This window comes from Haliotis rufescens, unplaced genomic scaffold, assembly GCF_023055435.1.
Source record: "Haliotis rufescens isolate VD_foot unplaced genomic scaffold, xgHalRufe1.0.p SCAF_3, whole genome shotgun sequence".
Classification (NCBI taxonomy): domain Eukaryota; kingdom Metazoa; phylum Mollusca; class Gastropoda; order Lepetellida; family Haliotidae; genus Haliotis; species Haliotis rufescens.
Window position 1 is genome coordinate 56,913,999 of NW_025964001.1, and position 20,795 is coordinate 56,934,793.

Below are 20,795 nucleotides of genomic sequence, written 5' to 3' on the forward strand. Positions count from 1 at the left end.
GATGGGAGGATCACATGAGTAAGGGAGGGGATGGGAGGATCACATGAGTAAGGGAGGGGATGGGAGGATCACATGAGTAAGGGAGGATCACATGAGTAAGGGAGGGGATGGGAGGATCACATGAGTAAGGGAGGGGATGGGAGGATCACATGAGTAAGGGAGGAGATGGGAGGATCACATGAGTAAGGGAGGATCACATGAGTAAGGGAGGGGATGGGAGGATCACATGAGTAAGGGAGGGGAAATGCGTCTTAATTTATGATTTTGCGTCTATAAATCAAAATAAAGACGATATTTTATGCGTCTTGCTTTTTCCCCGTTTAACAATTGGTTGAGAAATACCTAAGTTTCTAAATTCACTGTGATAACATTTAAATTCGCGAAGATTTTCCTTGATTTGTTTACCTCCAATTTAGAGTTACCTCCCCATTCGCGTTTCCGGGAAAACCTTTTACTTCTTTTCAACTTTCGTGAACGCGGACTATTCCGAGCTCTTTTTGACCAATGAACATATAGCACGGAGCTTAATATTATGCAAATGATGTTTGTCTATTTTCGGGAGACCAATCAAATGCCGTAAAAACTATGTCATCGGTAATTTATTCAATTGACCCAAGGTCGTTTCTTATTTTAAGATGACATGCCATCCTCGAATACCAGACGACACCCGTAGGCCGGTTGACTGACGAAGCCGTAGTCACGTCAAAATAGTATATATAATTTTATTAACCTACCTGTCCTATGATTCATTTATTTAATCTATCACATTTCACAATGTCTGAAATACGTATTCCATTTCAATTTATCATTTCTTATCGATGAATTAAAAAACTATTCACTATTCCCGCAATGTTATTGAAAATAAAATCTCGAAAACACTTTTCGACAACGGGTCCACAGCGAACATGTCAAAGAGCAATGTAAAGACTTTTCAAGCTATATATTATACAAAGTAATAGATAAAATTTTAAAAATATATCTTAAAGTTGTCAGACTTACATTTAAGTTATTATTTCAATCTTTTCGTGCGATCGCGTGTAATGTAAGTCAAATGACATCTCGGCTTTCGTCGTCTCAATTTCCTCGGTTCGGAGACGATGTTTAATGCAAAAATATAATCATGAAAAATCTTTGTCACAGCTCGTAACCTGGCACGATACATCTATGAAGTTCCATATTTTTAATATAGATCGCAATTTCCTGCTTAAAACTTTTAGAATAACACGATTTAACAAAAGTCTTTCGTCAAATTCTGAAATTTATCAGATCATAGATGTAATTTGATTGGCCGACTTAGGTCACGTGCTCAGATTTGACCAGTCACGAACCTTGTAGCAGATTTTGGCAAAGACAGAGTCATTAGAAACCAATTTTATCAAAGCTTTCTAGCGATGTGTCAGATGGCAGTCTTCGACGACCGTGTTATATGAAAACGGAGGTATCTCTTCATGTTACTGAACGAACAGCCGCTGTTATCGGGAAATGGGTGATGGCAGATACCAGATCTATTTACAATTCTTTTTAAAATATTTTTTTCCAATTGTGTTTTTTATGAAATCTTATAGATTCTGTTTGCGAAAATCGTCAATTTTGCGCTTCCTTGGTCCTTAATCTGGACGTTATGAATGTGTTAGCTTACATTTTCTTTCTTTATTTACAACGAACATAATTAAGTTGTAAATGCATTATCTAAATAATGTGATAAACATAACATATTTTATAAACAACAGGATTGGAACTTGAAATGGTGTATAATATGTGCTAGCAAAGATGTTTTACAAACATGCAGATATTTTCTTTGATAAATGTTTTATGAGTGTAATTTAATTACTTTGTTATCTGAATGTCATAACATGCATAATCAGCCATTATTTATATGCAGCATAAATCACGATCATGCAATCTTGTGATATATATTTTGAAGTTTTGAGTTGAGAAAAAATAATTGCTTGTTGATTTTTGATTTTGCTTGTAACTTTTAAAACCACAAGCAAAAATTTGCTTGTGCCTAAAAAAATTAAATTCTAACCCTGAATTAGCATCAATTAAAGGGTAATTAGACTTATTTATTCCCGTATAATACGCACTGGTCTGTTATATGCACCCTTAATTATGGGCAGTTAAGTTCTGGAAAGATGTATCTCTCGTATATAAACATTTCAGGCTGTCAGCATAAACCACAAAATGTATCTTTTAACTGTGTTTTCTTCACCGAAATAATATTCTAATAAGAGCCACTATTTCTAATTTTGAGAGCGCCCTGGGCGCTTATTACGTCAAATACAGTAATTGTAATGGTGTACATTGGACTATCCTCAATAATCCAGGGAATTATATCTCCTTTCTTTAACAACAAATACCCTGGAACCACTCACCACCATGGCTTTGTTTTGGTTCCGGTTTGACACAGCACAAGAATAAAGATAGCCATCCAATCAAATCATGCTGTTCTCTCACGATTGAAGCACGCAGTGATATTACGTGTGATCGATTCGCCTTATTGCTTACTATCTCAAATACGACTTGGAATGCCAAATGCCATATGAACTTCCCTTCCCAATTCTGGCTCCTCAGGAAAACATGTTTTTCAGCTAATTCGATTTGTTTAAATATGTTGAGGCTGCAAATTTGATGTAGGCCTATGTCAAATTCTCATTCAGAAGTTGCATTTTGATTGGTCATTAATATCAAGCGAGCTATAGATATTCAGTGTTAAGTTAGTGATCAGAGAAAAGGCAAAGGTGACGTCACTTCCAAAACCAAGCTTTGGTGGTGAATTGGTCCTGGGTATTTATCGTAATGGAATAGAAATAAAATACACTGGATAATAAGCATGCCATAGAACTCGTAGAAATGGAAGGTTAACCTGTCCACATGACGCGGACTAGTGACTAAGCTACGTAGGTTTCTGCTTTGCTATGCAGCATGATGTAGTGTTCAGAATTCAAATAATGCTGATCAAACGATTCAACATTCTCAGGAAAGTGTGACTAAATAGACAGAACTTAATGATTTCCAGTTTGTTTGGGCTTTTGAATGAACTCTCGGCATGCGTAGACTGATACCTGAAGATCTATGTAGAACGCATGCATGGTTCCGACATATCTTTTTGACTTTTCCAGTCAAAGGAGGAAGAGGCCTAATGATGCTGAGTCCACATCAAGGTAAAATGTCTATTCACCGCCACGCATGGTCCTACTGCACTAACCCTTGCTACTTTTCTCTATTAAGGGTTAGGACACTCCTTATTTAGTGTTTGGTTTATTTTCACCCTTTCCTCCAACCCCTAACCACCTCCCCTTGTACACTCCCCTGTGATGTGTCCGTGACCATGTTCGGTGTGAAGACTGAAGGTACACACAGTATGTTGTTGGGGCAATAGCATCATCTGCAGAAACTGATCTGGTCTTTGCTGGGATATGACAAATTGTCTTGCTGTTTTTGAAAATCTGTGGATCTGCTCACCCATCATCAAGACTTTGAGGTGTGTGTATAAGTTACATATGTTCGTCCATCTGCCATGAATACACGAGGCCCATATGTGGCGGAACCAGGCTTTCGCTTGATTAGTTGGCTTATAATAGTGGCTTCACCACAAGTGGCCAATGGTATTCAGGGTGATGGAGGCATAGCGTATACATACCAAAGAATCTTTGAGGATGATGCTCTCCTGATCTTCAAATTTCACAGCCACAAAAAATTGATTTGCTCTTTTTGAAAATGTGTTCATTTATCACGGCTCAGCTTTGATAATGATTTTCAAATTTCAGTAGAGAAACACTCTGCAGATGTATGATCTGCTGAACACAAACTCCCTACCTTGCAGTGACGTGATGTCACGTACCCCTCTAACTGACCGCAACTGAAAGATTAACCCTCTGTTTTGCAGCCATCTTCCAAACTCCACGTCTGCGGCATCTGAGGCTCCCTCTGCTCGGCCAAAGGGTCATGTGAAATCTGCCAGCATTTCTCAGTCATCTCGGGTTACTGACCTGCCTCCCCTCGGTGATAATGATCCATTACGGCCCACGTAAGACCCTGTTCCGTCTGTCTTGCATGCTCCCTGTGTTGGTGGCAGGATACTTATGTATACAAGAAACCTCACGATCAGTGATTGTGATGGTGTACAATGGAATGGGAAACCAAACTATGATGCACTTCATGCGTGAATGTTAGGTTTTCATAATGTGTTTTAGTTGATTAACGTGATGTAAATCTACCCGTGTGTTTTGCTAGGTACAAATCTGAATAGGCCCCACTAACAATAGAGATGATGGAGAATAGGTGGTTATGTGTGATATTGTGCCATCATACTCTGGTGGTTTGAATCGGTTCTCCTGCCATCAACCACTGGCCTGTTGGGTATTGGGAGCTGCATACCGCTGTCTTGTGCTGACTGCAGCCAAGTTGTTCACTCTTTCCCCGGTGTAAACCTGTGTTCTTGTGTCCTCCCATTATATTGTTACACATCTAGGTTCAACCCACTAACAGCATAGTTAGACAGTCAACTAGTCCTTCTTTAGTAGTCGATGTAGACAGACTTCGGAGCAAGTCAGTGAGATAGTTTTCATGTATTAATAAGCAATGCCCAAAGAATAGGGTCATATTCAGGGCATAGCACACTGGCCATCCAAACAAAAGCATGTGACAGTAATTTTCACCATTTTTATATTTTTAACTGGTCCAGAAAGGCTAGTGAAAAACAGATTTAGTTGTTAAATTTTGAGCTGGGAAAACACCCACCCAAACAATTGTTTATTGATGAAGATGGGGATGACTTGAGACCTGATATCTTGTCATCACATTTTACGTAAATAAATGTATAATCAGCCAGGCTGTCGAGACTACACTTGCATAAGGGTTGTCATGGTAACACCTTGTAAATATCAATGCTGTATTATATGAAGGAGATTCTTCAACAGAATTGTCAACAAAATATACTTCAATAAGCCGATGTACAATTGTTGTTGTTAATTAGTCTATGTTATCACTGTTTGTCGTCATGTTTAGTGACTTATCGTAATGAACTGTTCAGCCCTGTCATAGTCATGGCTGAATATTGATTATCTATCAGCTGTGCTTCCATTCACTCCTCACATCGATCAGTCATGTAATATGTGTGGTAGCAATTGCTCTTATGTCACCTAATCATTTGTTTTCGGACACAGTAGTGGCAGTAGCACTTAGATTTGACATAGTAATGATGCTAGTGGTGTATACACATGTATTAGTAGTGCCAGTGTTTTTAGACACACATTGTAGAGCAGTAGCACTTAGATTTTAGACCACGGTGTTATTAGTGCCAATGTTTTTCGACAACTGTATGTAGTATGAGCCGTAGCCTGTATTAGCTGTAGTAACATCTTCCTATGTCTGCCTTGTCTTGTCTGCATGTTTGCACTGCGTGTTGTAACTGTCCTCACATTCCTTTGGTTTACAGGGGTTTTCCTTTTGACAGGACGGCACCGGGAAAGTCGTTAGCTATGTCAGGAGGGAACAAGCCCAATTTGCAACGAGGCACGAACGCTCGTAACACATTCCATGGAAAAGATAGGCGGCAATATGTGAACCCATACAACGGCCCCGGAGCAATGCCGACCCACTCGCAGGATACGTCGGCGATGGGTCCTTCGAGTGCCAGAGGATCTTTCTTCAACCGGATAAAGTCACAGTTCAGTAGAAGGTAGGCCCCCCCCCCGTGGTGGAAGACCTTCTTCAAGGGCATGGATCCTGCTCAATCTCCTGTCTGTTTCGTAACGGCTTCTTTGAAATCCCCGTTTAACCATTTACACAACCTTTTGCAGGTTTCCCTTCTTAACAATGGGATCCCACTGTATGTGACTTTTGGCATAGTACTGCCAGTAGGAACAATGAAATGTTGGCCTGTGTCCAGTCCGACAAGACATGCAGCTAGAATGGGTGTGACTGTGTTCTGGGCGTTAAGGCTTTCAAGTTAGTTAGTCGTTCCATCTTGTTACTATGTTGCATGGAAGTTTGGCCAGTTGCTTGTGAATCACTAACCTGTCCACCAATACAAGTGCACTGTTGTTGGAGGAGGTAACCTGACTCGGGTGCATGATTTGCTGGGAGTTTCTGATGCTGTAAGAATGCTGGATAAACAATTAGCTGAGGAGGATGCAAATTGTAACTGTTCACATGACATTTGAGAAATAATTTTGCCAGCATGGCAAGGGCAGATATCAGCCGTAATGTCATGTTAAGAACAAATTTGGTATAACTTCTGGTTCTGATGTTTCCCTTCCTCAAGTATCCAGAATCTCATGTCTCTGTTATATTAGGATAAATACCTTAGACCCAATCGCCACCATGCCTTTGTTCAAAGCCCAAACAAATACACCTATAATAGACGTCCAATAAAATTAGCTATTCTTTCATGATCCACAAGTGAGGATATGACAGTATTGGGCTTGATTTCACAATGTAACTGTAATCATGGTTATATTAGCAAAGGGTTTTAAGCACCATTCAGACTTTTGCTCCAGAAACAAAACCTTTGAATAGGTGAAGTCGGGAACTCCCTGGCCCATTTATTGATGAGTAGCAACACTGATCTTGTTATCCAGCAGTCTTAAGGAAAAGACACACACATGACCAAGTTCACCCTCACTGTCCACTGCCATGCATATAACTCCTCACAGGCAAGACATTCAGGGTTACTTGTCCGGTTCCTTGTGACAAATAAGTATCCCTCTGCATTACTTAGGAATTTAGTCTGGGAGTATTCATATTTGGGCAATTTTACATAGTGAAATTATGGACAGTATACCTTCACTTATTTTATCATGCATTTTAAGGGATATGTGTATTTTTATTAATAATTAACAGCATTCTGTTAAGTAATATATTTGCCACAGCATGAATATTAAATGGCTGTAAGCATTTATGGAATTTTGAGAGGCTGGTTTTAGATAACTGGCAACCGGGACCCTGACCGACCCTTGTGAACCTCTTCCTGCCTGACAAGTGACATCTTTGTGAACTAAACCACCCTGCACAAAACTCTTCTAAACCTTTCACCATGTTGTGGTATTAGGCACAGGGAATAAGACTTGTTTGTATGTGAAGACTTTATGAGGAAGTCATTAAACCGTTCAGTTGATGGCCTAAGTAGTCTGTCAGAATCAAGAATCAATCAGGAGTGACATGTTTTAATTTCAAATACTAGATATTTCTGTTGAGGAAGCTTGAAAAATGGAACTGTTATTGGGCCCTGCCTGTGTCTGAATGTCTATATTTCGTGAGGGATGAGTTTGGAGTTTAAGGTAGCGGGGGCTCTGTTGGCAGTCAAGTAATATGTGTTGCATGATTTGATCACAATTCAGAGCTGACGGGCAACCAGAGCTGGAACCCACTAGCGTTCGTCAGAAACGGAACCCTGCTACAAAGTACATGTAAGTGAATGCCAACCCGCCATCAGTTGTACGTGTTGATTGGTCGGTTTACAAGCAGATAGAACAGATATCCACGTGGTGAGATTCATGGCCCGTGTGTCACATCTTCCATTTATTTCATATTGCTTTTTTGCCATCTGCACATGTTAATCCTTGAGTCCATTCACCAACCATCCAAATAAATGGGATTTGAATCATCTTATTGGGGAATGTACGGTATGGTTAGTTTTGAGTGGAAAGTGGGAGATAAAATGATTGAACAAACATGCTCTGATCACAATGATGCACCAAGGCTTGAGGGTTTATGACTGGACAGTTTCTACACCAGTGTTCCTCTTGAAATGTTTTATTCCATCCAATCTTCTGTCACCATTCCGATAGATAATTACTTTGTTTACTGATGTTTGTTCATAAGCATCGATCTGGCGATTGATTCTGAAGAAAACCTCAGTGAAAGTTTATGGTATGGACCAGATGCACAAAGCAACTTTTAGTGTGTAGATGATCGTTAACTTCCATACTTTAACATAGATTTACGACAATCATAGAGCTACGATTGCTTTGTGAAATTGGCCCCTGGTCACCACTCCGCAAAGTGCATCGTAAGTCTATGTTTTGTTGTGAATCTTTCGATCGTGTTTGCGCTAAGTGCTTTGTGGAGTGGTGACCTTGAACAGGATCTTAGTGCATTGTTGTGGTCCTGTTGAATTAAGAGAGGACAATCTGCAATGAATTGGGCCTATTTTGGTAATTTGACGATAATCAAAATTCTCAATTACTGTAACCATGGTAACTGGGGTTCTCATTTTAAAAGAATCATCGCGTATTAGCATTAAGGGAATATGATAGTGGCAACTTAACAATTAGGTGTATCCGGATACATTTTCATGTTGAAATTTAATATCATTTTCATGAAATCTTAACAGGCTAAGTAGTAGCCAAATTAGATGCCTCAACACATGACTAACCCAATATATAAAAGTGTTAAACCCATTGACTATCATTATACTAGCTGATGAGACTTGTAACATATGTGACTAATAGTATGGATTAAAACACTAGGACAAGGTGGAAATGCTTGGATTGTTAACACTGCTTATGTCTGAAGCAAGACTTGATGTATTAGTGTGCTGCTGTTGTCTCTTCTCTCTGGGAGGAACTCCCACATTTCAGTGCTATTTCTTTCCCTTACTGCTCCAGCTAACATACTGGGCTGCATCGCAAGTCAGTCTCTTCACCATCCTACAGCATTCTCTCATCTACCTCACATTCATTCTCTTTGGTATTTCACTTTTTGAATCTCTTTTACTTTGCACGATTTTTCTCATGGTATATGATTTCCATGATTGTGTTGTCAATTTCATACCAACTTTTCATGTTAATAACTATCCTCGTGCTGATCCCTTTTCATGTCTCGCTCACATTCTCCTCCGTATCATTTAGTGGAATTGTTTTATCAATATTCCTTGCATTGTTGGCAGTGCCTACTGTCAATATTGATTCATACATCTGAACAATGATTTAAATTGATATTGGCTTGAGAAAATATTTGGTAAGCTATTCTCAAATGTTTGTAAAATATTAAAAGATTGGAAACTTAGTCTTCTCATTTTGAGAGGAAAAAATGATTTTTTTTAAATTTAACTCTTTTTTAAAACATTTTCATGTAACCAGTAGCATCATTAAGGCTAATTTTAAAATTTGAGTACGTGATTCAGATCCTGCATTATTGATGAATGTATGTACTGACTGTAACCATGACCATGTATTGCTAACATTTCTTGACATCTCACTCACTTTGTGTTTGTTTCTAACACATGCATGGTGTCCTGTAGAAACAGGCTTCTGTAGATCACCACGTTCACCATAGACTACAGCTGACAAGTAGAAGAAGCATACATAAAATCATTGCTCATTCATCAGTGACAATTGGGGAAGCATCAGTGAAGACTGGTTGACTTTGAAATCGTTTGGTTGTTGATCTGTTTAAATAAAGTCAAGACTTGATATTTCTGTCACAGATGTTTCCCAATATGTTTGTCATGTTCCACATCGGTAGCTCTGGTTTGGGTTTTGTTGGTTCAATTCACCAAGAGCAACATTTTCCCGCTCTGGCGTCCCTCATGAAGAAATATGTACGCATTCAATGTTTTGCATATTATCATACAAGATGTTCTTCAGGAGCTCTCAAAAGTTTCAATTTCAAATGTTACCTATTAGTTTGCCAAAATGAAAATTATTTCATTTTTGGAAGACATTTTCGGTAAAGATCAAAATATGAGACAGATTTGAGAGGACACTGAATTTAATAATATATTTTCTTTCAGGTTTAAGCACTAACTTTGTGCAGTTGGTACGGGCCAGTGCAATAAAACCCAAACTAGAATGTTCAGCATTACATCATTTCAGTTGAATCGACCTCTCTGTGTTCATGATTCGTGTCCACTAGAGTGTTGTCCAGATCTCCTACCACGGCTTGAGTAGTGTCTATATTTCTCCCTTCTTGGCTGTGTTTATGAAAAGACTATTTTCAGTTTGGATCCAAGGCAATGGTTATTTTCAAACTGCATGGTTTATTTATGGTAGAATGAACTCTAACTGAAGCATGGTTTGATGTGAAGGTCATTTTTCCACACTCAAGTCAGTTGTTCCCGAGCTAAAGCCATGAAGGGAGGAGTATAGCTTCTACCAATGCCTGTGTGTAAGGCAGCCCTATACCTAGATAATGTGAAGAGGTAAGGCATATGCATGACGCTGCTTCTTCCATATTATGCTCTCCATTTCCTCTCTATTAATAACTTCTTTGACGTCAACCCTCCATTCACCGAGTTATTAAGGGAGAATTATGAATATGTGAAGTTTTCAAGGGGAATTTCAAATTTCTTGAAACAGTTGTATCTCAGCAGTTCCTGTATTTCTATTCCGTTATTTGGCTGCTTGTGACTGTTTGAATGTGCAGATCCCGATACTCCTGCATCATCAGTCTACTGGAAACTCTTAAGGAGCTCTCCGGCTGTGCATGGACATAGCATTTTGATCCAGGCTTCCAAATTGAACTTTATTTTTGCCACTCCATTCTCATGCAGAGACATTTGATCAGTTTCATCATCTTACTTGCAAGAAGTCTATATCTTCATCCTCATCTCTTGCTCTTGCTCTCTTCAACCATTACTGCAGGAATCTTGAGGCCTTTCTAGTCAACATAGGATTTAATTGCATGGGCCTCTAGCATGTATCACTCAGATCACCTTTTTCCTTTTAAATCAACTCTTTCTTGTTTTCTTTTCTTGATTTGTCATTTTTTAAATGCATTTCTTAGGAAGCTTCTATATTGAAATCTATTCCTAAAATATTGGAAAGTTTTTTATTATGTATGAATTATTTGAAGATAAACCCATATTTATTTGAGTTCAGTGGAACAGTGTTAGCAGTCACTGCTTAATAGAAAGCTGAAAAAACAAACAGTTGTTTTTTTTGTAGCTCCAATGGGTTATGCTAGAACTAAATACACAAGATTTCACTAAATTCTTTGATTGGAAGGTCACAGTAATGTGCATATTTGTTTTAACAAAACTTGATGGACAAAATATCTTTCTAATTGAAAAGGATTCTCATGAAATGAGTAACTCTTGGTTGATGTTCTTAAACCTACTGTCCCAGTCCAATAATACATTTCCCATGAAAAGACATAAGGCTCCATAGGGTCGCCTTTTCTTAGAACTTAGAATGTAGATGTTTTTCGCATAGTGAAGGTAATTGATAGCTAGATATGGTCATTAGAAAAAAGGCTTTTATTTTAGAATAATACATATGCTGTTACCTGGCAGATACTTACAAAACAGGCAAAGAATCGATTTGAATTTTGTTTATTTTTAAATTCCAAAGACTTTTTTCGGTTTATAAATTTTAATTTAGTGTTATTATTTATAACTATTTGAAGCTTAATTTATTATTAAACCTATGTGTAAGCATCATTTCCTACTAGACTGCAATTGCATGCACCTATGTCTCCGCAAGCATGTTGTCTGTTGCATGTTGTGCCCCCAGTAGATCATCTACCTACCTGCCTGTTTGCCCAACACTAGATAACCCCCATATCTATCGTGTCTCCTTTGTCTTGATTGGTTGGTGCAGCTGCTGGGATATGCAACTACTAGTCTTACAAACATTCCTACTGGATGAAAATCTTCAGCTCAGACTCTGTGACAGAGGGTTGGCCATTAATTGTGTTTTTGGTTGTTTTTCTAATTTTCAGCAAATTGTTCCGCAGGTCGGTGAATGAGACTAGGGAGGGTGAGCCAGTGAAGCCAAGGTCGTTGCGATTTACGTGGAGTATGAAAACGACAAGCTCCATGGACCCCAATGATATGATGAAGGAAATTAGGAAGGTACTAGACGCAAACAATTGCGACTACGAACAAAGGGAAAAGTTTCTGTTACTTTGTGTTCATGGGGACCCAAACACGGACAGTCTGGTGCAATGGGAGATGGAAGTTTGTAAACTCCCACGTCTCTCCCTCAACGGAGTGCGCTTCAAACGGATCTCGGGCACCTCAATAGGCTTTAAGAACATTGCATCCAAAATTGCCAATGAACTGAAACTTTAATGTTGTATGAACGTGCCGAGTCAGTGTCTCGGTGCATGGACTACATGGTGATTGAAATACACGTATTTTGCTACACCAGACACAAAGGTGATCACTTCATAGGTAACTACCATGTTTAATACTGGACACTAAGCTTTGTGGTAAGAAGCTGAATGAGAGACTATTGTTTTTATTTTGTATAATGTGTACAAAATGTACAGAGAATCATATACTGCACTTCCCTCGCCCCTACCGTGTATACATTTTATTGTAAATTACTTATTTAGTATGATCATAGATGTAGGGGAAGATCGTAGGGACTTGTTTTTGAAGTCTTTTGTATAATTTCATTGTAATCGTTGTGGTAGCACCAGGATGTTCTACCATGGGAAAAATGTCACTCTGTATCAAATACTGCATCACACATGAGATGAGAGAAGGGCTGATGCTTCAGATTGCTTTGTACAATGCTTGAAAGATGTTTTTTTCTTGGTATCTATGATAAAATATCAAGGAAAATTGACGGACTATTTTACCTGATCCACTCATATCAATGCACCATTCCATCCTCTCAGAACTGTGACAAGCATGGCCACATGGGAAATGGGTACATAGCCTCACCTAGGGCCAAGTGTTATATGTGCTGGCCCTACATCTGGATATGTATCCATTTCCAGCTTGGCTGTGACAACACTAACCTTGGTCACACTTTGAAGTGGTCTTTTTCATGCTGCCAGAATACATTGTGGATCGTGTCAGACAACTTCAGTGGTGAAGTGAGAGAGACGTATGCTTTCTCGGAACACAAGTTAGAAATATTTTGCAGGACTTTTGTAAAACAAACTGTTTGCTAATTTATTACTTTATGAAGACATGTTTATAACAATTTACCTTAGGCTACATGTTTTTAAGATAAGTGTAGACATTCAATTCAATATTTGTGAAAAACAAAACAAAATAAAATGTAACACCTAGCTGTTATTGTGATTCTCTTTTGAAAAACTGATGTTACAAATTTTTTGATATTTGAAAAAGTGACCTCAAGTCTTAGAATATTGCTCCCTCAATAAAAAGTAAGTAATATTTTTTTGTTAATATTTCTCTCCTTATGATCATTTGTGATATTCTCACAGGTATAGGCCCTTGTCAGTGTTTCCTAAACAGTAAAAATGATTTTACCACTGAAACGAATGCAGGATTTTCAGTAGTAGAAGGGAGTCACAATCGTTTCAGTTCTTGTTACATAGCATGTCCTTGCAATGCCTTTGTAAGTCTCGTGTTGGCCATTACTGTGACCGACCCATGTTCTCTGCACACAGGATTGCTGCACCAGTTAGAACACAACCACTAGTGTGGGAGCATGAGTGGCCCAGTCGTCTAAGATGCCGCGATTCTCTGTGCATAGTTGCGTCCCTTGGGCATGCCAGAAACCTATGATTGTAGGTTCCAATCCCGGTTCTCCCCGATTATGTTTCTAGGTTTGTTAGCACCATACCCGTGCTCGTGGTTTTCACTGAAGTGGTAAACGTCTGAGACCTGCATCACTTCGGGCTTTCCTCCCACATTAAGCTGACACGCCGTGATATAACTGGAATACTGTTAAAAGCGGCGTTAAACCCAACTAACTCACTCACTCACTCACAACCACTAGTTTATTTACCAGTTCACTGTAGCCGCTGAATAAAAGTCATTTGTTACACCCCATGTTGATTGGTTGAAATATTGCCATTGCAACGTGTAACATTTGATCCATTGTTCTTTAAAGTCCAGGGCCTATACTTGAGAGATTGTTCCTTAGCTAGAGCAAACACTGTACATACATAGAGGTGATTACTGTAACAATGGCACAGTGTAGACCATTTACACACTTAGGTATCAGTCTTTCCCTCAAGTATACCAAATATGTATAGTGCACTCAGTGAAATGCCAACCTGACAATCCCTATCTAGCCACCTGTGTCTTGTGCAAATCCAGTGGTCACTATAATTGTCCTTATGGTTCCAAAACCTGATGTCAGCTTGAATCATTAACCTGAGAAGAAGCACTGTGCAAACAATATTCCGAAATATATGAAGTTTTCATTCTTCATTATTTTGACAGGAGGATAGGTCTTTAGTTTCATTCGAGAACTATTTCTGAACGTTGACTGAACTGTAAACTTAGCAGTGAAATACTTCAATAAATAGTTGGAAAAGTTGATGCGACAAGCTGTCCACGAGTCGGATTGGTGTCCATGGTTTCCCAGCCTGTCATCCAAGTAATGCTCAAATAAAGATCTTACTGTGGGAGGCATTGCCCTGTTGGAGGACACGGGTGGCTTGGACTCTGGAAGGAAGACGGTGCCGCGAAGTCCAGGTGTTGTGGGCAGCACTTCATTGTTGACGAGTGCAGAGAAATCTGGCTCTGACAGGTGGATGCAAGGAGCTTCAGTCTAGCTTACAGTCAATACATTGGACCATAAATGTGGATTTTGATGTCAATGATCTAGATTTCTGGTATGCAGATCCCCCTAAAAAGCCCACTATTGTCCTTGAAGTTTGCAATGAGGTATTTTCTCTTTTCATCTGTTGAATAATTCATTTAAAAATTTATTCGTTTTTTGGCCTGATTATTTAATTACACTGCTTCAGGGGTGATTTGACATGTCCAGTGTGCATAGCAGTGACTACCTGGATTTCTACATTGCAGATAACTGGATGATCTTGCCTACCCTCTTGTGTATTGTGATAATGTGTACGTATGTATTGTGATATGGAGCCAGCTGGCAACATGAAGGCTTCCATGTTAATTGTGCTGCCAAGACAAGACACCAAGGAGTGGCAGTTATTTATTTCAGGTGTTTTCAATATACTCTAGTGCTCAAGACACGCAAAAATCTCAAGAATCTTAAACTTAAAACATCAAAAGTTACAAGTACTTTCTGTTAAGACACTTTGATTTTGGACTTTGATTTGACTTGTTATTTTTTTATTTGAACATGGTGTTCAGTTCATTTATTTTTCCTTTTCAGAAACAGACTATTTGAACCATTTGTGTTCCTAGATAAGCAATGAAATATAGCTAGGGAGATAACTGTATTATTCAATAGTTATAGATCTCATTAATAATCATTTGCATAATTGAATATTATTCATCAACATCGAACAACATACTATCAATATCAGCATGTTATCGTTCTCAGATATTGACAGAACATTGAGATTCAGGATAGTTTCTACAGAGATTGTGTTTTGAAATGTGACCAAGTGTCAAATCTTTATCATTATCCTCTCAGGAGAGCTACAGGGTAGGAGCTCGAGCAATCTTCTTCATGAAAATAACTTCCAATTTTGAAAGTTGTCCGCTCTTTGTATGCCAACTGGACATAATTTTAGCCTGCTTCTGCTTAATGTCAAAGATAACTTGTTCAATTGAGGGTTCTTTGTACGATAGAAGCTTCCAAAGAAGGTATTTTCATGACAGAATATGCTTCTTTTCCCCAATTACCAATGGTCACTGTTTGCTTAAGCTGATGATGCAGATTTTCCAAGGCAATCCAAGCTGATTAGCAATGTTGCTTAGAAGTGGCCTGCGCTCATCATAGAGGATTATGCCAAAACATTGGACAATAGTGATTCTGTGAGAACTCCAATCCACATGCATCAATGTGTATGCAGTTTCCTGACAGTTTCATTAATAGCTTCAAATCCATCCAAACTTTCTAAGGATTTTTATTTCTAATTCTTTTGGTGTTTTCTTCATTCAGGTTCTTGCATACAACTCCAGAGATTTTTGGCTTAAAGCTTACAGTAAATAGTAGCATGCCAAGTGTTTAGATCAGTAATTTTGGTTAAATGACAGGTGTTAGGGTGTCTGCCTTCATTGTAAGATATTGCTTTTCTCTGAAATACTTTTGATAATTTGATAACATGTCCTTGTATAAAGGATGAACCATATGAGCTGTGTGTTTTGTATGTATAGAGTAATAGGTCTTGTGATATCTTCTGTATATTGGTGCAGTTGTACATTTTTGCCATATTTCCTTGTTTCAACACAGAACAGGAAATTCCGTAGATCATGTTCAATTTAAGTGGTGGATTCTTGTGTAGATGGTTGAGTCAATGTAGTCGTGTCGGCATTGTGCTGGATTTATGTTGTCTCAACAACCATATGTCCTACATACAAATGGCCCAGACTTACAAACTATGTACCTACTCTAGGTTGAAGAAACAGTTTCTTGTTTTTGAAAAAAGAGCCCATATCGTTCATTTTGTTTTCCTAGGTTTATGGTAAGAACATTTTGTGGAAAGTGACTGGTTTTTTTTATCATGATCAGATCACCAGGTCTAAGGCATGAGCTTGAGCATTATCATTATTATTGATGATGTTACTGATTTGGTCGGAGCCTATTGGTTTTGGATTTGTGTAGGTTCTGCATCCTGGCTTTCCACCACCAGCAGTAGACTCCCACCCGTAGAGGGTCATGATCGTACTGTTTGGTCGTTGAGGCCCAGTTGGGCCCTGGTTCGAGTGTATCATATTGCTTTGAGAAATTCTTGTCTTGGACAACCTTTTATGCTGGCTTTGAAGCAACAGGGAGGTTGCAAGACAACTCCTTTCCCATTTTGCAGTGTATGAAATGCTCAACAAAATCCGAGGAATATTGTGTTTCGCATCATGAATAGCATTTATATTTGACAGATGTAGGCTTTTCTACATAAAATCATATTCTTAGAAATAACATACTGCTGAAAATGTTGAATTTTCAATTTTGATTATGAAAAGATTGTATATTCTGCAAGGTTTTTCGACTGTTGGCGAATACCCTGCTTCACATTATTTTTGTCGATGCATACACTTTCAGTAAGCTTCCAATTTTTTGTTGATTACTACAAACAGGAAATATTCTTAACACACTGCAGTGTGCACTCTGTTTTCATACTATTTGAAAAACACCTCTGAGGCAGAGGTATGCTATTTTTGAGATGACAAGATGTTTCAGATGTGTATTGTCCATTTTAGACATTTGTAAGTTTGATATCATGGAGCACTTGATACCAATTCCAATTTCCATCCCGAATTTTGCGATCTAGTATGTATTTCTCAGTTGTTGTAACCATCCACATTGGTGAAGTTTTGACTTAGTGTGCACTTGATCGGAGTTGTAACCAAAATTTGGTATGTCAATTGTAAAACGTGATGACACATGGTTCCAGCTAAATATTTGGTGTTCTTGATATTGCTTGTGGCAAGGATGGGAGAAACTAGCCAGTACAATGATGGTGTATGTATGTCGACTGAAAAGGTTATTAAAGTGGTTTCTGAACTGGATGTGACACTGATGGAGGTGACATGCTATAGAAGCAGTCTTTGTATGGATTGTGCCATCTCACAGTGATCAAATTGCATAATTTGGGAATACGTATGTAAGACCTGTTTGTGAAACTTCCTCACGACTTCGATGTATATTTACGACTTTTTGAAAATCTTATCTGATAATCTTTACATGTCTAATATCCCGGGATAAATTCTTAAATTTGAAGAAATGTCAAAATATTGCATAGAGACTGTCACTAAAGTAGACCCATGACTCAAGTGAATGCAGACGGCCTTTTTCAATTAAAACATAGACTGTTTCCCATAATTTTTCCATTCCTATGTAATGCTCAAAGAACTGGAGGCGATTTCGCTTTGTAGTTTTATTGGTTTTGTACATAGACAGCAGAAACTGCATAACAGGTGTGCATGGTATGGTTATGAAAAATGTATTTTCACTCGACTCATTCATCATCATCGGTCATCCTCTCTCTGAATGCAGTTCTACCGAGTCCTGAACAATTTGTTCTGTACAGAGGTCTTCAGGGCTTTCAGTGATAATATTTGCTGCCCTTCATCGGAAGGTCTTTCATACTTGTTAACTTGGGGCAGGACATATCAAGTTGTTTTGTAAATATGTGCTCTGGGATGGCCCTTTCATGCCATCCAGGGATTGTATAAACAGTAAGACTCCCTACACTAGAACAGTGACAGTGGATGAGTTGAGTGAACGTACTGCCCTGTGTATTTGTGTCTCATGAAGATATGAATCTGTAGAGTTTACTTCCTGTTGTGATTCTATACATATGTGTACAGAAATATTTATATTGACACCAATTTGCGTAGATATGCAAGTTTTTTTTCAGTAATAAGAATTATTTAACATATAAAATAATCATCTGTGAGCAAATGGACTTAGAATGGAGCTGAACTTGAAAAGACTTATTTATTGAATGTTTAACACTGTGACCAAGCACTGTTTGAGTGGTCCAATACCGATTATTTCTGACATGTGAAGGCTTCTTCTCTACAGCATTACCTTGAAACATTACTTGCTCACAATTGTCAATATCTAAGGCCTTACTTGTCATGAAGGATCTTTTTCTTGTTCAATATGATTATTTGGATTGTTGAGAGCACTCAAATTTGATTTCCATAGTTTGTGGTAACTGTTTGTTTCCTAAACTCATTGACAAATTCTGGTGCTCGGTCAGTCAGTGATCATTGACAAGTTTAAAATGTGAATAGCAGAGTGTCTTTGTGGACTGAAGACATTTTGTTAAACCTTTCTTAAAGTGTCAGTTAATCAAATTTGTTCCTGCATCAAGTAGGTCATGTCTTGATGGTATTTGTTCAAAACTATTTTTTTATTATTTTTAAATATCAATTCAAACCTTCAGCAAGCAGATTCCTTTTCTAATGAGGAAACTGGTCCAGGGTTCTCTGATCTTCACGGGGCGGTCGGGTAGCCTAGTGGTTAAAGCGTTCTCTCGACACGCTGAAGACCCGGGTTCGATTCCTGACATGGGTACAATTTGTGAAGCCCATTTCTGGTGTCCCCCCCCCCGCCTTGATATTGCTGGAATATTGCTAAAAGCAGCGTAAGACCATACTCACTCACTCACTCACTCTGATCTTCACATTTAACTTGTCTACTTCATACAAATGTTTAATTCTATGGCAATCTGATGTGTTAAGTTCATCATGCATATATCATATCTGACAAGGTTCATTGCAAAAATCTTGTTCTTTTCTGTTTTGTAAGATTTGTCCTCAAAAGGTGATACAGATAAAAAAAACTAATTTATGTGGTGTTGTCCTCGACATCTGACTTGAGCAAACTGCATTGAATGGTAGCTTCGTCTTTTGAAAGGAATTGATCAAAAGTGTGTCCTATTTGGCCATAAGTTGCAGGTTGAAAATTATTGGTTCGATATTGGTACTAAGACATTGATAACTTACCAAAAATAGTTGATAACATGATGATTTATCACCATAGTATCCCTCCTTATAAACTATTCTTTTATTGTAACTGGGTCTTTTTAAATAAATAAAAGGTTCAAAATTGTTATTTTTCAAACTTTAATGTTTCTACAGACGATCAATGGCAAGTAAATTTTCTTTTGAGTTATGGGTTATGAAGATGTGTCGACTTACATTCATGTTGGATCATTCATCACTTAACTCATGATCATGGCTACTGCTGTATACAGTATTGCCTCATTAGGTTCCATACAATTGTAAATTATGTTAATAGCAACAGGAAATCTGTGGTAGAGTTCTTCACAGAATGAAATAAAATATATCCTAACAGGTTGACTTCTGTTATTTGTTTCTTCCACAGCTCTCATTTAATGCCCTGTTCTCCACAATTTTGTTCAATGCATCATGGAAGTATATTTCACTGTCATATGTTTCTGTATGTTCTTGCAACACATCTACATTTGTTTCCGGGACAAGTGGGGCAGGGGTGGCCCAGTCGTCTAAGGCGCCGCGATTCGCTGTGCAGAGTTGCGTCCCTTGGGCACGCCAGAAACCTATCATTGTGGGTTCGAATCCTGGTTCGCCCTGATTATGTTTCTAGGTTTGTCAGCTCCACATCCGTGCTCGTGGGTTTCACCGAAGTAGTAAACGTCTGAGACCTGCATCACTTCAGGCTTTCCTCCCACATTAAGCTGACACGCCGCGATATAACTGTAAAAGCGGCGTTAAACCGAACTCGCTCGCTCACTCACTCACTCACTCACTCACTCACTCTGGGACAAGACATGTTTCTGTATGTTCTTGCAACACAACTACATTCGTTTCTGGGAAAATGTCCCACTCTTCAGTAATAACATTGCCGAGTTCCTGTTGAGTTGCTGGAAGGACAGGACGTCGTGAGAGGGCGAGCTTCAGCTCGTTTACACAAGTGTTTTATAGGGTTGAGGATTGGTGATCGGACTGGCCACTCAATGCAATGGTCTTCCGCTCCAAGTAGACATCAACGATCCTGGCACGATGAGGTCATGCGTTATTGTCCATGAGGATGAAGTCCGGCCTGATTGCTCCAGCATACGGTCTCGCGTACACATCCAGACTGTCGTCCCTGTAGCGCACACCTGTCATCGTGCCCCGCTGTAGGACATGGACATCGGTTCTCCAGCTGTACTGATCCCAGCCCAAATCATGATTTAGCCCCCACTATTGCAGTCATGTTCTGCTGCGTTGGAATCGTGAATTCTTTCTTCTTGTCTACGCCACACTCGCGCACAACAGTCCGCGAAGCCCAGACAGTATCTCGCTTCATCTGTGAAAAATACGGGAGTTCAGTCCTTACCTGTCCAATTGACGTGATCTTCAGGCCAATCTAAACGTGCCTGCCTGTGACGTCGCGGCAGTGGCATGCATTAGGAGTCTAGATATTGCTGGAATAGTGCTAAAAGCGGCGTAAAACCATACTCGCCCAAACAACATTCTTCTTGCATGAATGTTAATTTGTGTATTCATCTAATAGTTATAG

At 38.8% G+C, this 20,795-nt stretch overlaps 1 protein-coding gene across 14 annotated transcripts in view; it reads left to right on the forward strand.

Annotated features, from left to right (window-relative positions):
* Positions 1-19,606, forward strand: part of LOC124115397 (MAP/microtubule affinity-regulating kinase 3-like) — a 74,836-nt gene extending 55,230 nt beyond the window's left edge. For 7 of the 14 annotated variants that reach the window (XM_046476353.2, XM_046476346.2, XM_046476349.2 and 4 more), the window contains exons 16-20: positions 3,123-3,164; positions 3,890-4,030; positions 5,441-5,683; positions 7,344-7,412; positions 11,668-19,606. In XM_046476353.2, the coding sequence (XP_046332309.1) occupies positions 3,123-3,164; positions 3,890-4,030; positions 5,441-5,683; positions 7,344-7,412; positions 11,668-12,019 (847 nt within the window). In that variant the 3' untranslated portion in view covers positions 12,020-19,606. The remainder of the gene's footprint in view (positions 1-3,122; positions 3,165-3,889; positions 4,031-5,440; positions 5,684-7,343; positions 7,413-11,667) is intronic. The other 7 variants (XM_046476352.2, XM_046476358.2, XM_046476350.2 and 4 more) reach the window with 6 other exon arrangements.
* Positions 19,607-20,795: the final 1,189 nt, after the last annotated feature.